Genomic DNA, 15,036 nt, shown 5'->3' on the forward strand with positions numbered 1-15,036 from the left:
TTATTTCCTTCAGGCATTTATTAGAGTTTGTGACTGCTTTATTCATCTGTTTTCTTGTCGTCTGTCTCTCCCATTCTCTTTGTATAGCTTCCACGCAGAGAGACGAGCTGAGGTCTGTTCGGCTAGATCCTCAGCTCCCAGCACCATGCCTTACAGTGCACACACTCTCAAAAATATCTCTCTTTAATAAAAAGCCTGTTCAACAGTGGCATCTCCAACAGTCAGGAACTCTCACTTTGCTTCTGCATTGTGATCCCCAGGCAATGTTTCTGCTCAACAGAGTACTCTTTTCTGGGTTTATGGCTCAGGGTAGAGCAGATCTCAGGCAGCCTGGCAACCACTGGCCTGGGGGGAATTGCCTTCCGGTGGAATCACAGCAAATCTCAACTCTGAACCTGGACAGGTCAATCCAGGCCTCAGTCCCTGGGCCCGGCAGTGCTGCCAGAGGCCTTGGGTTTTCCAGAGCTTCTGAGGACCAACGATCCAACTGTGTTCCTCTTCCCCTAATGCTCCAGACCCGTCTCCTAGGCATCACAAACCTGTGCCCATGACTCTGAGGGGCTTTCTTGCTAACGCCACTCCAGAGGAAGGTGCTACAGCAGCAGAGGTGGCTTCAGAGCTGACCCTGAGGAGGGTGGAGAAGCTTGAGAGAGCCCAGGGAGATGCACTGTGAGTGGTGATTTGGCATGCTGGCAGAAACCACCTGGAACTGCTGGGCACCTGCCAGCCTGTGAGCAGGAAGAAGGCACAGGGCACAGCTCTAAAAGCAGCATTTACTTTGGTTTTCACTTCTCCAAGGCCCTGGGACCTTTGTAAAGTCCTAGTTGTTGGGTCTCGCACGCTCTCTCCATCACTCTTTCAGCCACTGCAATAGCTGAGGTGTGTAGTAGGTGATGATGATATCGGCACCTTCATGGGAGAGAAACAGAGAGCAGGGTAGGGGCTGGGCATCAGCTGCCTCTTCTGTTGTGGAACAACTTTGACCCTGACCACCTGGGAGACGAGGGCCAGTGGAGGGAGAAGGCTGCTATGAAGAGGCACAGTCAGTGGGTGACACAACATGAGACTGAGTCCCATTCTGGTCAGTTCTAGCTCTATACATTGTGTGACTGGACCAGTCACTTTCGATTTCTGGGCCTCAGTTTGCCAATGTATAAAATGCACAGTGGGCCCTGGCTGGTGTGACTCAGTGGACTGAATGCTGGCCTGTGAACCACAGGGTCGCCACTTCGATTCCCAGTCAGGGCACATGCCTGGGTTAGGGGCCAGGTCCCCAGTGGGGGGCATGTAACAGGCAACCACACACTGACGTTTCTTTGACTCTCTTTCTCCCTCTCTTCCCCTTTCTCTAAATGTAAATAAATAAAAAAATTTTAGAAATGCACAGTGAGGAAATACATAAACTGTAAGTTCCCTTCCCACCGTGGGCACCATCCCAACAAAACCAGCTCTCCTTTGTGGAGCGATAAGCATATGGCAATTACACACATCCCCTCATTTAATCCACCTGAGAACCATGCACCAGGGATCGTCTCTCTATTATAGACAGGGCGCTGAGGTTCAGAGCAGTGGCTAGGCCAAGGTCTCACAAGCAGAGAATACCTGTCCCACGTTCTGTTCTAGTTACATGCCTCTTCTGCTCAGCCAGTGTCTGTTAGATGACTGGTATTTCCAGGCTGTTTCACTACTTCATCTCTCTCTATGGGCAGAGTGCCTTTCAGTCCGTGCGGCACAAGTCAAAAAGCCCACCCCTTCCGCTTACCTGCTCTGCGGAAGGCGGTCATGGCCTCCAGGACTGCAGCTTTGAGATCAAATGCCCCGGCCTGGGCTCCGTGCCACAGCATAGCAAACTCTCCAGACACGTGGTACACGGCGAGAGGGAGCTCAGGGTGCTGCAGAGAAGCAGCAGGAGGTAGATGTGCATGGTGGGTGTGCCCCCGGGAGTGTCCCTTGTTCCCTGCCCGACTCTTGACATCTCGAACCCTATGCCCTGCGTCACAACGGCTGTTGGCCACCTGGCCCATTCTTAAACTGTTAAAGCAGAGCCATTCAAAGACTTCTTCCCAGGTGGTTCCTGTGTAGGGGCAGAGAGGAGAGGGTCCCTGTGCAGGGGCAGACTGCTTCCAACTCTGAGATTCTGCAGTCCTTCAGTCGAAGATCCCAGAGCCCATGGACACATTCTCTCATCTCCCTGACCCCCCCTGTCACTGCTTGGTGCTCACCTTGTCCTTCACCTCCCGCACGATGTCTAGGTAGGGCATTCCCGGCTTCACCATGAGCAGGTCGGCTCCTTCCCGCACATCCCGGTCCTGAGGGATGAAGTATGGTGTGGGCAGTGCCCGGGAGGAGAGGGAAGAGGGGACAGGTTGGCTGGGGCTTAAGCTCTGGTCACTCACCACTGCCCGGAGGGCCAGGCCTCGGGCTCCGGGAGGGAGCTGGTAGCAGCGGCGGTCTCCAAAAGCTGGGCTTGACTGAGCCGCGTCCCTAGGAAGCAGAGGCATCAGGGTGGGCTCCAGATTTGGGCTAATGAATCAGGGACTTAACAGCAGACCCCTGCCCGCTCCCACTCACCGGAAAGGTCCATAGAAACAGGAAGCAAACTTGGCACTATAGCTCATCACTGACACCTGTGGGGAGACAGTGGGGGTTGAGGCTCAGTCAGCCCTTTCCAGATGTTCCGGGGTCATGTGGCAGGAAAGGGATGCAGCCTGAGAAGTGGAGTGCCCGTGTTCTAGTCCCACCAGCGCTCTGGGCCTTGATTTGCCTGTCTTAGGTGCAGAGGTTGAGACAGATCCCAAAGACCTTGTCCAGTGCTGTCTTCAGTTCTATGATTCTTGGCAGATACGGGGGCAGGGCTGGTCCAGTCACAGGCTCTCACTTCATCTCCCCTCCCCCCTCCCCACACTCCCTGCCCCTACCCTGTTGCCAAGTCCGTGTGCCATCAAAGCCTTCTTAATGGCTTCCACGCGTCCATCCATCATGTCCGACGGGGCTACCACGTGACATCCTGAGGGACAGAGGGTGGACTTCAGAACTCCGGACCCTCCTGTCTACTCTGTCACCTCCCTGACCCAGAGGTCCTCGTCCCTGCTGGTGGCTCACTCACCTGCCTTGGCATAGGCCAGAGCCACCTCTGCCAGCCGCTGGCGACTCTCCTCAGCCAGGAAAATCCCATTCTTGCTCAGAAGCCCTGTGGGTCAGACAGCCGGGTTTGAGGGGCGTCTTAGACCCCGGCCCACGCCACTGTGGGGAGAAGTGGGCAGTGGCAGCGCCGTTGGCAGCGGGGCTGGTGCAGGGGGAAACGCACCACAGTGACCGTGGGAGGTGTAGGGGCACAGGCAGATGTCGCAGGCCACCAGGAGGCTGGGGAAGGTCTTGCGCAACAGACGGATCGCCTCCACAGCCGGGGAGTCCTCAGAGTCAGCCGCAGAGCCCAGCTCGTCCTAGTGGCAGGGAAGGACAAGTCAGTGTGCCCGTCACATGAAGCCTTCAACAGGCACAATGGAGCTCCGGCCAAGATGGAGGCATAGGTAGAAACCCTTCACTTCCTCGCACAACCAAAAGGAAGATAACGACCAATCTATAATCAGTAAACAACCAGAAGTGCCAGAAAATCAAACTGCATGGAACTCCGACAACCAAGGAGTTAAAGAAACATTCTCCAGATTGGTAGGAGAGACCAAGATGGGCAGCCAGTGGGCAGAGAGGACCTGTGGCAAGGTGGAGGACTGGGCGAGCAAGGCAGCAGACTGCGTGAGTGAGGCGGGGTTGGCTGAACGGGAAGCTAAAGACTCAAGCTAGCTACAAACTACCACGGGGTTGCCACAGCGGAAGAAACTCCCAGCCTCACACGACAGAGTTTGTTGGAAAGTGGGGCGAGAGCAGAGTAAACGAGACACATTGTTCCCTCTCTGACCCCTCCCCCACAGACTGTACCACAATGAGCAAAGAGGGTTGCCTCCAGGAAGAGCAGACCTAAGGCCCCGCCCCCTACAACATAGCAGGTGCACCGAGGCAAAGTAATATGGCCTAAATTAAAGACCAGATCAAAACTGCAGAGAAGAACTAAGGGATGAGGAGATAGACAACCTATCTGATGAAGAGTTCAAAACACTGGTAATCAGGATGCTCATAGTCGGTCGCAAAATGAAGGAACAAATGAAGGCTACTCAAAGTGAAATAAAGCAAAATATTCAGGGAACCAACAGTGACAGGAAGGAAAGCAGGACTCGACTCAACGGTTTGGAGCAGAAGAAAGAAAGTAACATCAACTAGAACAGAATGAAGAAACAAGAATTGAAAAAAAAATGAAGAAAGGCTTAGGAACCTCTGGGACAACTATAAGTGTTCCAATACCCAAAAATAGGAGTGTCAGAAGGAGAAGAGGAAGAGCAAGAAGTTGAAAATTTATTTGAAATAATAATAAAGGAGAACTTCTTCAATCTGGCAAAGGAAATAGACTTCCAGGAACTCCAGGAAGCTCAGAGTTCCAAAGAAGTTGGACCCAGGTTCTGGCTGGTGTGGCTCAGTGCTGGCTTGAGAACCAAAGGGTCACCGGTTCGATTCCCAGTCAGGGCACATGCCTGGGTTGCAGGCCAGGTCCCCAGGAGGGGATGTGTGAGAGGCAACTACACACAGATATTTCTCTTTCTCTCTTTCTCCCTCCCCTCCTCTCTCTCTAAAAAATAAGCAAATAGATAAGATCTTAAAAAAGTAAAGAGAAATAAATTGGACCCAAAGAGAAACACACCAAGGCACATCATCATTAAGTTACCCAAGATTAAAGATAAAGAGAGAATCGTAAAAGCAGCAAGAGGAAAGGAGAGAGTTACCTACAAAGGAGTGCTCATAAAACTATCAGATCATTCCTCTAAAGAAACTTGATAGGCAAGAAGGGACTGGAAAGAAGTATTCAAAGTCATAAAAGGCAAGGACCTACATCTAAAATGACTCTATCCAGCAAAGCTTTCATTTAGAATGGAAGGACAGATAACGTGCTTCCCAGATAAGGTCAAGTTCAATGAGTTCATCATCACCAAGCCCTTATCATATGAAATGTTAAAGGGACTTATCCAAAAAATAGAAAATAAAAAACTATGAACAGTAAAATGACAACAAGCTCACAATTATCAACAACTGAACCTAAAAAAAAAAAGGAAAACAAAAACTAAGCAAACAGCTGGAATGGAAAGAGAATCAGAGAAATGGAGATCACATGGAGGGATTTCACAGGGGAAGGGGGGAAGAATAAAGCGGGGAAGGTACAGGAATAAGAAGCATAATTGGTAGGCATAAAATAGATGAGGAGAGATTAAGAATAGTATAGGAAACAGAGAAGTCAAAAAACTTATATGTATGACCCAGGGACACGAACTAAGGGGGGTGAAGGCTGGAGGGTGGGGGGTGCAGGGTGGAGGGGAGATAAAAGGGGGGAAATTGGGACCATTGTAACAGTATAATCAATAAAGTATACTTAAAAAAAAATAAAGAGGCACAGTGGCCCTCACAGAGTGAGTGCAGCCCCATCCCTCTCCTTGTACCACTAGCAGAGTCCCTGGACGAGGAGGTGCAGTGAGGACTGGCCCCATTTTGCAGAGGAGACTTGACTCGCCCAGTCAGGGTGTCAAGGCCCTGCTTAGCTTCTTGACCCTCCATGGGTGCTGCCTTAATAACGGGGGCCGTGTCCATTCACCTGCGGCCCCAGGGCTGGCACAAGGCGGGAATGAAGGTGTGGCCAGTGTGGGACCTCAGCTCAACATCACCCAACCTCCCTTCCCCTCCTCTCTGACTCCTCCTCTGACCCCTCACCTTGGGAACCCTGCTGGGGACACCAAAGACCAGGACGCAGCGCAGGCCTTCTTCTATCAGGGGCCTCAGCATCTCTTCTAGCCGGTTCACACCATACCTGCATGGGGGGTTGGGGGGGGGAGGCTGAAGTGAGGCAGGTCCTGGGAAATGGTCCTCCCCTGCCTGCCACACTGTGCCTCCGTTCAGAGCCAAGGTGCACCTGGTACCAGGAGGGCTCACGCCCCACAGCACAGGGAGGGGCAGAAAGGTTCCCACCAAACAGATGGGAAAGCCGAGGCCCCAAACGGCAGAGCTAGGGCACTGAGCTGTGGGAGGACCCTCCGAGGCTCTTTTTGAACTTCCATTTGAAGTTAAGCTCTCCTCTCCCAGGCTCTGCTACGGTGCCTCTGCTGAAGGGTAGCCCATCACTGTACGAGGCTGCCTCTTCTGTTGGGAAACAACCGTGACCCTGACTAAATCCTTCTCTCTACTGAGCTGAAGTCAGACTCTCTGCATCTTCTACCTCCTGGGTCTGCCTCTGCTTCCTGGCCCCTCCACCTGTAAAATCTCTCCCCCCATCACCCTCTGCCCTCCCCACCACGGCTCCTACCTGGCCACTCCTGGAAGGCTGGCAATAGGCTGCACATCATCAGGAACATCCCTGCAAGAGTGGGGGGGGGCTGTGGACTGGTAGCTGTGGGGAGGGCCAGTGGGGGAGGGGTGACCGAGGGGGACGGGTGGGGAGCGGGGAAGGAACTTGGAAATGGAGACGGTGGGAGGGTGATAGGGTCCAGAGTCTGGTTCCCCTGCCCGGCCAAGCCCAGGGCCTGAAATAATAATAGGAACAACAAGAATGACAGTGACAACAAGAGCTACTGTACTAAAAGATACGTAATCCCAGGAAGCAGTCAAGTGGTGAAGAACTTGGACTCTGAAGTCAGAAGGTCCTCGCTTGCTATCACGGTCACTTACTGACTGGGTGACTTTGGCCAAGTTGTACCATCCCTTTGAGCCTCAGGCCCTTTCACCCTGGGTGGATTTATTCATTCATACAACAAAGACTTATTGAGCACTTATTGTATGCCAGGTACTGTTCTGGGCTCTGGCAGTATAAGAGTGAAGAAAACAGACAAGAATCCCTGCCCTCATGGAGATGACAGTCTAGGGGACAGTATCCACACCTTCCTCAGACGGATGCTGTCAGGACCGAAAGATAACAGATGCAGATGCTTATAGTACCTGGTCCACAGCAAGGGATCGATAAACGTCAGCTGTTGCTGTTTTTAATACTCCTGACTGCCCCCTGTTACACATACAGGTACACTTTACGGCCTACGGACTGCCTTCTCAGTTTCTGTCTTACTCAAGAGCTCAAGATGGCAGGTGAGGGTTATTCTTTTTTTCCAAATGGGAAGATTGGGTTCTTGCCAAGGTTTGTTTTGTTCCTAAGACAGCTGTCCTTAACTCAGTAGGTGACTTCCAATACCATGAGGTCCAAGCTGACAGCTCACTTTACCACCCCCAATAGCTGCCTGCTCAGTTCACACACACACATACACACACTCACACACTCACACACACACACCCTGCGGGTCAGTGACTCGACGCATTCTGGGGACTCACGTGACAAAGATGGGGTAGATGAGGTTGGAGGCACTGAGGGTGGCGGCGGCTGTCTGCCAGGTCCGAAGCAGTGGGTGGAAGTAGCCACTGTGCAGAACGGACTGGGGCTGCATGGTGAGCAGTGAGGGCACAGGGCAGCCAGCTGGTTGGAAGGGTGGGCTCCCGGGATATCTGCCGGAGCTCAGCTATGTAGGGGAATGGGAAGAACATGAGACATGGTCCCTGCACCCACGGAGGAAGGAGCCAGGCAGGCTCTCCTGGGTTCTTGCCTCTCCTGCTCTCCAACCTGTGTTCCTCTGAGTGTGGTTCACCAATCCCTGCTGGTCTATACGATAAGTAAAGAAATAAAAGTAGGACTTAAATTTTCACAGCAATCTGAACCTGATAATATAAAATCTGGGCTATTTTTATGGCCTTTTTCTTTTTTAAGATTTTATTTATTTATTTTTAGAGTGGGGAAGGGAGAGAGGTAAAGAAACATCAATGTGTGGTTGCCTCTTGCGTGCCCCCTACTAGGGACCTGGCCCACAAGCCAGGCATGTGCCCTGACTGGGCATGGAACTGGTGACCGTTTGGTTCACAGGCGGGTACTGAATCCACTGAACCACACCAGCCAGGGCTCTTTTTCTTTTTAAAGAACATTTTTTCTAGTAATTCATTTCTATTTTATATTATCAAAGGATCAATCTCGGCTGATTGGAAGCTAGTATGAGAAGCACTGATCTGGCCAACATTTATACTTTGTTTATTCCATGAAAAATGTCCATGTACTTGGCAGAAATTTTAGATAAGCCAAAAGAGAAAAAAAATCTCTTGTAATTCTATCTCTAGAGAGAAGCACAGTTAACCCCTCGGTACATGGACTTCTGGTCAGGCAGGTCACATTAAGAGGATTAAATAGCTCTGTGCCTGACAGACAGACACTCACACCCTGTAGAAAGGCTACTGATGCCATCTCTTCCAGCCCCAGAGCCTCCGGCTGCTCCCCACGCACAAGCCACACTCTGCCAGCTTCTGGCTCTGCTCACCTTGTTCCTGTTTATCTAGAAGGCTTGTGCTCTCTCCACAGCTTCAGCCCCAAACCCTACTGGGTTCTCCGCAAGGCACTCCCTCCTTCCCTCTCCTGCTAAAGTTTCTTGTCTTGCCCAGATCACACTCTCTCTTATATAACAGGTCCCTCTGGGTCTATCTTATCTTGTCCCAACAGACAGAGCTTTTGCAAGGCAGGGTCCCCAGTGAGTTCATTTTTTGCCTTCTCCATTCACTCTGCCACAGAGTAAATATTTAATTACATGGAATACCAGACGATTAATGCCTGGGGTGTAATCATTTGTTTCTTGAGCACCTACTATGTGCCAGGCCATGATGGGCACTTGCACATATGATTTCTCATCGAGTTGGCACTCTAGTCCTGGGAGGCAGGGCTGACTGGAGGTGGAGCCCACCTTGAAAGAACTATGAGTTTCAATGTGAGTTTGGAGGCCAGAAGAAGCTTGTTGAAAGAAGATGAGGACTTGAACTTGGTTTTGTAGGATGAGTGGGTTCAGCTAGTCAGAGGAAAAGGGGAGAACATTCCCTTAGGAAGGGAATAGAAGAGTAAAGGTGGGGAAGGAGGGTGTGGAGGAGAGCAGCTATGGACTGTTCTCAGGACCTGGGAGGCCACTGGGCCGTGTGTGTATAGAAGGGAGGGGGCAAGAGGGAGCCAGATCCAGGACAGGGAAGGTTTCTGACCAGTGAGTGCTCAGGGATTTGCCTGGTCTGAGCCTGGCTATGAGAAGGAAATTCTTACCGGCCAAGCATAGCAGATTGGAAGTGGAGGAGCACAGACACTGTGGGTCAGAGGGGCAGAGAAGGAAGGGCCATCATAAGGTAGTCGAGAGGCCGCCTCTTGGGGCAGATGTTCTGAGCTTGTCTGACCAGGAGGGTAGTAGAGACAGGGACCAGGCAGGGAGAGGGTAGCATGGAGCAGACTTAGAGAGGAGGTGGAGAGCTCCATTTTAGACACTTCCTTTTGGAGGTGTGTACACATGTTAATGTGAACAAAACTGACTCCATCTTTGTATCCCTGCTTTTGTTTTTCCATGCTGAGAACTCTGACCTAACTAGTCTCAGCCAGCACCAAAGCCCCAAGTTAATGATTAGCTATGTCCTGTGTGCTCACCTGATGTAACCATATAGATTCCTATGAGTAAATAGCCAGAATGGTACAGCAACTGAAATTAACATCAAACTAGGTGTGGGCATTGAGTCTAAGCAATTATCCATCATAAGACTACCGGGGGTATGGTTCCTGGCTCACTGCATTCTTTGTCCCTTTGCCTTGTCAACCGTTGGTAGCTCAGCTATACTACAAACTGTTTATCAGAGCACCGTCTCGCAGTGGAGGCCGATCTGCACACCCTGCTGGCTCATCTCTTCTGCCATGACCCAATCTTCCTGTGAGTAAATGACCCTGTAATAAATTCTATCCTATTCAATAAACTTGCCTGCTTCTAGACAGCACAGATTGGTCGTCAATGTTCCCCCAACCCGCCTTCAGACAAGGCGCCTGGGGAACACTCAGTAGCCAAGTGGGGGGAGCAAAGAGAGCCAAGGGCCACCCATCTCTCCCTGCAGGCTGGGACCTCCAGGCAGGGGCTTATCCAATGTTACACACCCCCTGGGCCTGGGGAGTCCTTTAGTTCCCGGAAGATGCCTTCTCCCCATAGTCTCCCAGGCCCCATTTTATCCCATCCTTCAGCCCATCAGGGTCAGGGTTATCAGGAGCCACACATGGACCCACCCTGCCACCCCACCCTTGAGCTGGCCACATCATCTGACACAGCGGCAAGCCAGGCCTCCCCAAAGTTGTTCCAATCCCCAAAGGAGCAATCACTCAGTAGTTGCAAACTCCTGAGTACCCATTTTGTGCAAGATTTTGCTCTGAGGTCTGCTATGGATTTGCCTAGCTCAGAGAGCTTAAGTCACTTGCCCAAGAGTACACAGCTGGTTAGTAAGTGAGCCAGAATTTGAACCAGTTCTAGACAATGAGTGCAGGGTTTTATCCACCAGTGCTGGTATACACCTAATCCAGGAGGCACCTCTCTGCCTCACTACCTTTGCTCTGGTGGCTGGAGAGATGGAGGAAATAAGAGAAAAATATAGTTATGTGCTGGTCTAGGCATTTTATATACACTGTATACATTCTCATTTAATTGCAGAGAATCATTCTAACTTTTAGTGATAAGGGAACGGAGATTCAGGGAGGTTAAGTGACTTGCTCAATGTCAGATTCTGAAGCTGGGTTTACGCTGGTCTCTGATGGACTTCTGAGATAGCAGCCTTTGTAAACAGGCTCCTGGCTTCTGGAATCCAAAGCGGCATTCCACTGGCTTCTTAACCTTGCTTCTACTTTAGAAGGCGGGCGGAGGTGGAGGTTCCGGCAGCAAATGCCTTCTGTTTATCAGAAACAACAGGGCAGAGCGGCCTAGGGGCTTTGCAGTCCAAATTTCATCCTGAGGAGACTGGAGCTTTGAGGGTTGAGGGACAAGGGAGGAGGGTGAGAGTGGAAGCCTCCCTCTAAGCTGTTCTTTTTTTCAGAGTTTAGGGTTCCGAGATTTGATTTGAGAACGGGTGTCAGTAATAAAAACAGTGAAGTTGACAATCACGGATCCTGTTTAACTCTTACATGCCGATGTGGAAAACTGGGTGCGCAGAGGCAATAGGACTTGTCTGACACTGCGCAGCAGGGTGGGCACAGAGCTAGGTTTGACCGTGTGGTCTCCTGGCTTCGGGTCCAGCTCCATTACCTACACATAACCCATGGTCACTCTGTCATAACTGGTGCTGAATCAGTATCTCTGGGGTCGAAAAACATCGCTGAGCAACAGAGCTGCATCTCTGTTTGCAGAGCCAAAGCTGTGCCTGGGCCTTGCAAAAAGTCCCTAAAAGATTGGGAAATAAATGTTCATACACTTGGCAGGAGGGCACTTCTCCAAATCAAGAGAGCCTGCAGCCACAGCTTAAATCCTGTGACACCTCACTGAAGTCAACAGCAAGTCACCAGGGGACCCAGCACCATGCTCAGCCACATTAGAACAGGTTAGCTTAGCTGGAAGGCAGTAGCCGGTAGTACAGGAAAAAACCGCATTGCAAGGTCAAAGAGCCCCAGGTTTGTGCTCTGTATGTGACTCCGGAAGGTTGCTGACTTTTCAGATTCTTCATTTTGTAATATATGAAATGGGAGCTAAACTATCCAACTGGCGAAGCTGCAGAGATTAGAGATAGAGAAGAGGTACGTGCCTAGCCACACAGTCAACATGTAGCTACTTTTATATCAGAAATAGAACTGAGCTGAAACTAGCTCTCCCAGCATGCCTTCATAGCTTTGCCTCCTGCACCACACCCAGAAGGGAGAACTTTCACTCAAATCTGTGTGGGCTACAGGTCTTCCAAGACATCTGAGGTGGGGGGTCAGGGGGAGGTCCCTGCCTTAGAGCAGCTTATGTGAGGGAGGAGAAATAATCACCACACAGATGCTACAGTGGAGGGATGGCCCAGTTGCTGTGGGAGTCAAGGAAGGCTTCATGGAAGAGGGGACAATGAGGGATAAGCAGCTTTTCAGACTGATGGTGAAGGTGTCGCCTTCCTTAGAAGGCAAGTCCCCCAACCTGGGAATAAGCTAAGTCAGGGCCCTCAGGGCCGCCACCAGGAGGGGTTGAGAAAGAGCTTCAGGGTCTGAACATGTCGTGCACAGCTGAGGATTCCAGAGGCTGTGGTCTTGGCATGGAGGGTGGGGAGCTGCTGCCAGGTAGCAGGCTCCTGGCTTCTGACGGGCTCCACTGCTAGCTGGGGAGGAGGCAGTCAGGAGGGCTGGCTAGGTAGAAGGTGGTCAGGGCTGAAAAGTCCAAAGCCCCAGAGGGGCGTGAAATGGCAGCTGTTAGGCAGTTCTGAAAAGGGTCGGATTTGTTTATGCAACTCACATTTCCTGAATATCCACTCTGGGCCTGTCTCAGGGCTACATACAGGAATTAAAAACAAGAATGAGACCTGGGCCTTGACCTGGACCTTTGAAGAGCCCAGTTTCCTCTGGGCTCAGCTGTGAGGAGCTTTCAGGAGAATTTGCCAGGTTACATCATCAAAATGATGGTGAAACTAGGCTCAAAGGACAGACAGAGGCCCGAGATCGCGAGGGGGGATCAGTGGCAGTTCTAGGGCTAGAATGCAGGCCTCCCGCAGCCCAGTTTTCAGCGCCCACCTTACCCCTTCACACACAGGTGCAGACTGCTGAGCCCACAGCAGAGCTGTGGGGAGCTCTGGGTGAAGCTGATGGGGGAGAGGCGCAAACCGGCGGCTCTAAACCTGGCTGCAGCTGGCAGCATGACGGCTGTGTGTATTTTGGAGTCTGCACACACAGGTTCATATACTAGTTGTCACTTTCCAGCTGTGTGACTTCAGTTTCCTCATCTGGTAAACAAGGACCTGAACCGCCCTCAATGGGCTGTTGTAAAGACTGAATGGTCAAATGCATGTAACGAACGTACAATCATGGCACAAAGCGGCTGTTACTTCCACTTCCCCCCCTCATCGGGACGGTACCTCGGGCTCTGCACCGCTCCAGCAGCACCGCTCCAGCGGTGTCCAAGAGAGTAAACCCCAGAGAGGAAACGCGGGGCCCGGACAGTGGCCCTCGAGAGCTGCGGCCCCGCGGAGGACCCCAACCCGACTGCAGCACGACAGTCTACCTCTCAGAGCAAAAATACCTCCCCCACAGGACGGTCCCTGGCTGCACTGCCAGTGCTCCAGGCGCACAGCACAATATGGGTCTGGGGACACGGGACTCTTGGTGCCACAGCCCCCGCCTCCCAGTACGCCACCTCCCGGAGTCCGGCCCCCCTTACCTACCTCCGGAGAGCTACGAGTCTACGCTCTTGCCACCGCCACAGCTATCACGCACTCTAGTGTCCCCAGCACATTTGGGCGGAGCTGCTTCCCGGAAGCAACGCTCCTCCTCACACTCCGCCCCAACACCCTCAAGGGACACTTCGCGGGTGGGCTGATCGGCTCCAGCCCCTGACTCTCAAGGGCACAGGAGGCTCAAGGCCTGGCCAATCGGGTGCGCGGAAGGGCTGGTGAGCCCGCCCCTCCTGGCTCGGCGGGCACTGTGGCAGGGAACTGCCTGAGCTTACAGGAGAGGAACCACGGGTCCCTTGGAGTGGACCTGCCTTGGTTCCGGCACCTAAGGTCACTTTACAGTCCTCCCCTCCCTGACTTAGAGCATTCTTGGCGCTAGTCAATTATTTGTTGAAAGAATAATAGAATGCCAGGACATTAAAACAACACTGTAATGCCCAACACAATCGCTAAGCTCATTTTTACGGACCAAACATTTTAAAGTTGTTGAGCTCAGCACCAGGCTGCCTTCCAACTTTTAAGAGGAAATGTATTCCAGCGTAATTGCTGAGGGTCTACTATGTGCCGTGGTTGGGAGATATGATTTGAATGACATGGCCACTGTAGGCATTCGACCTGTCTAGTGAATACACCTGACCTCAGGTCTTGGTCGGGGCGGGGAAGGGGCAGTTTGGGACAGAGTATGAGAGGAGGTGGGGGGAGTCCAGTAAGGTTTTGGGGGCTCGGGTCAATTGGTAGGATTGCATGAGTGAAGTGGGGATCGGGATCAATACCCTAACAAAGGAATGCTTTTATACAGGTGAATCAGGAATTATTGAAAAGTTAACTTTGAACTGTGGAGAAAGCCAGTCGATCGTACTTACCCTTATTCTAAGCTTTTGTTTCTCAAAATCTGTAACCCAAGCCTGTTTTATACCTTCTTTATATTCCAAGTTAAAGCGGTAGAGAGGCTTAACGCTAAGGAAATATGACACCCGCTTAATTCCCAACTACTAGAGTTCTGATCTGTATTCAGATAAGGAAGGTGACAGAAAGGAATGAGAAGAGTGAAGAAATAAAATGAAGTCACTATGGTCAAGCTGCTAAATTATTAAAATCAAGTAGGTTGAGGCATAAGGAAACGATCCCATTCTTGCTTTAAGTAGCCTGGAAATTTAAACTTTTCAGTTGTGCACCCATGCCTGGATGTACATGAACTCCAAAGATAACCTATCAGTCCAACCCAGTTAATGAACCAGACCACTGGACCCCTGAAAGATTACCACCTCAGATCAATTCAAAAGCTAAGAATGCAGGACTGACTCTTCTCAAAAATGTACTTTTTACTCTTAAACTTCTTTCTCCTTCAGGGTACCCTGGGTAATTTCGGGTTTGCAAACCTAGACACTAGAATGAAACTTTGCTATTTTTAATTTTAGCAAAGCCTCCCGATTCATTTGAACCTAGCTGACATGAAGTAATGATTTTTGTGCATTCAAAAGTCAGGAACAGTACCATGCACTTTACAGTCACCGAATTTTTCACTTACCTAATTTTACAGATTGGGAAAACAGTCACCAGGGAGATTACATAATTTGTCCCACTTCACACGGGTTTACTCTACAATGCCTGCTAAACATGCTACTTCAATTCATAGGGATAATGGTTCTTCATCCCCCCCCTCAATTTAGATCTCTCACCCAACATTCCTTTGATAATACCTGTTTCACAACTAAAAAATAATTAGGACCATCT

The 15,036-nt window shown here is 51.0% G+C and overlaps 1 protein-coding gene across 4 annotated transcripts; it reads right to left on the reverse strand.

Moving 5' to 3' along the window:
• Positions 1-3: 3 nt before the first annotated feature.
• On the reverse strand, positions 4-13,447 carry ALAD (aminolevulinate dehydratase). 4 transcript variants are annotated; one of them, XM_037059084.1, is made up of 12 exons: positions 13,294-13,447; positions 7,411-7,595; positions 6,398-6,448; positions 5,809-5,905; positions 3,308-3,443; positions 3,107-3,190; positions 2,919-3,007; positions 2,572-2,627; positions 2,397-2,484; positions 2,223-2,309; positions 1,763-1,892; positions 4-909 (listed from the first exon to the last, which is right to left on the reverse strand). In XM_037059084.1, the coding sequence occupies exons 2-12, from the start codon at positions 7,521-7,523 to the stop codon at positions 851-853; spliced, it is 990 nt and encodes a 329-aa protein (XP_036914979.1). In that variant the 5' UTR covers positions 7,524-7,595; positions 13,294-13,447; the 3' UTR covers positions 4-850. The 4 variants fall into 4 exon arrangements, with proteins under 4 accessions (XP_036914979.1, XP_036914981.1, XP_036914982.1 ...); XM_037059086.1 differs by having other exon boundaries at positions 13,290-13,447; XM_037059087.1 differs by lacking the exon at positions 13,294-13,447 and adding an exon at positions 12,988-13,234.
• Positions 13,448-15,036: the final 1,589 nt, after the last annotated feature.

Source organism: Sturnira hondurensis, unplaced genomic scaffold (assembly GCF_014824575.4).
Source record: "Sturnira hondurensis isolate 20B ecotype Veracruz unplaced genomic scaffold, ASM1482457v3 Scaffold0010448, whole genome shotgun sequence".
Lineage (NCBI taxonomy): Eukaryota > Metazoa > Chordata > Mammalia > Chiroptera > Phyllostomidae > Sturnira > Sturnira hondurensis.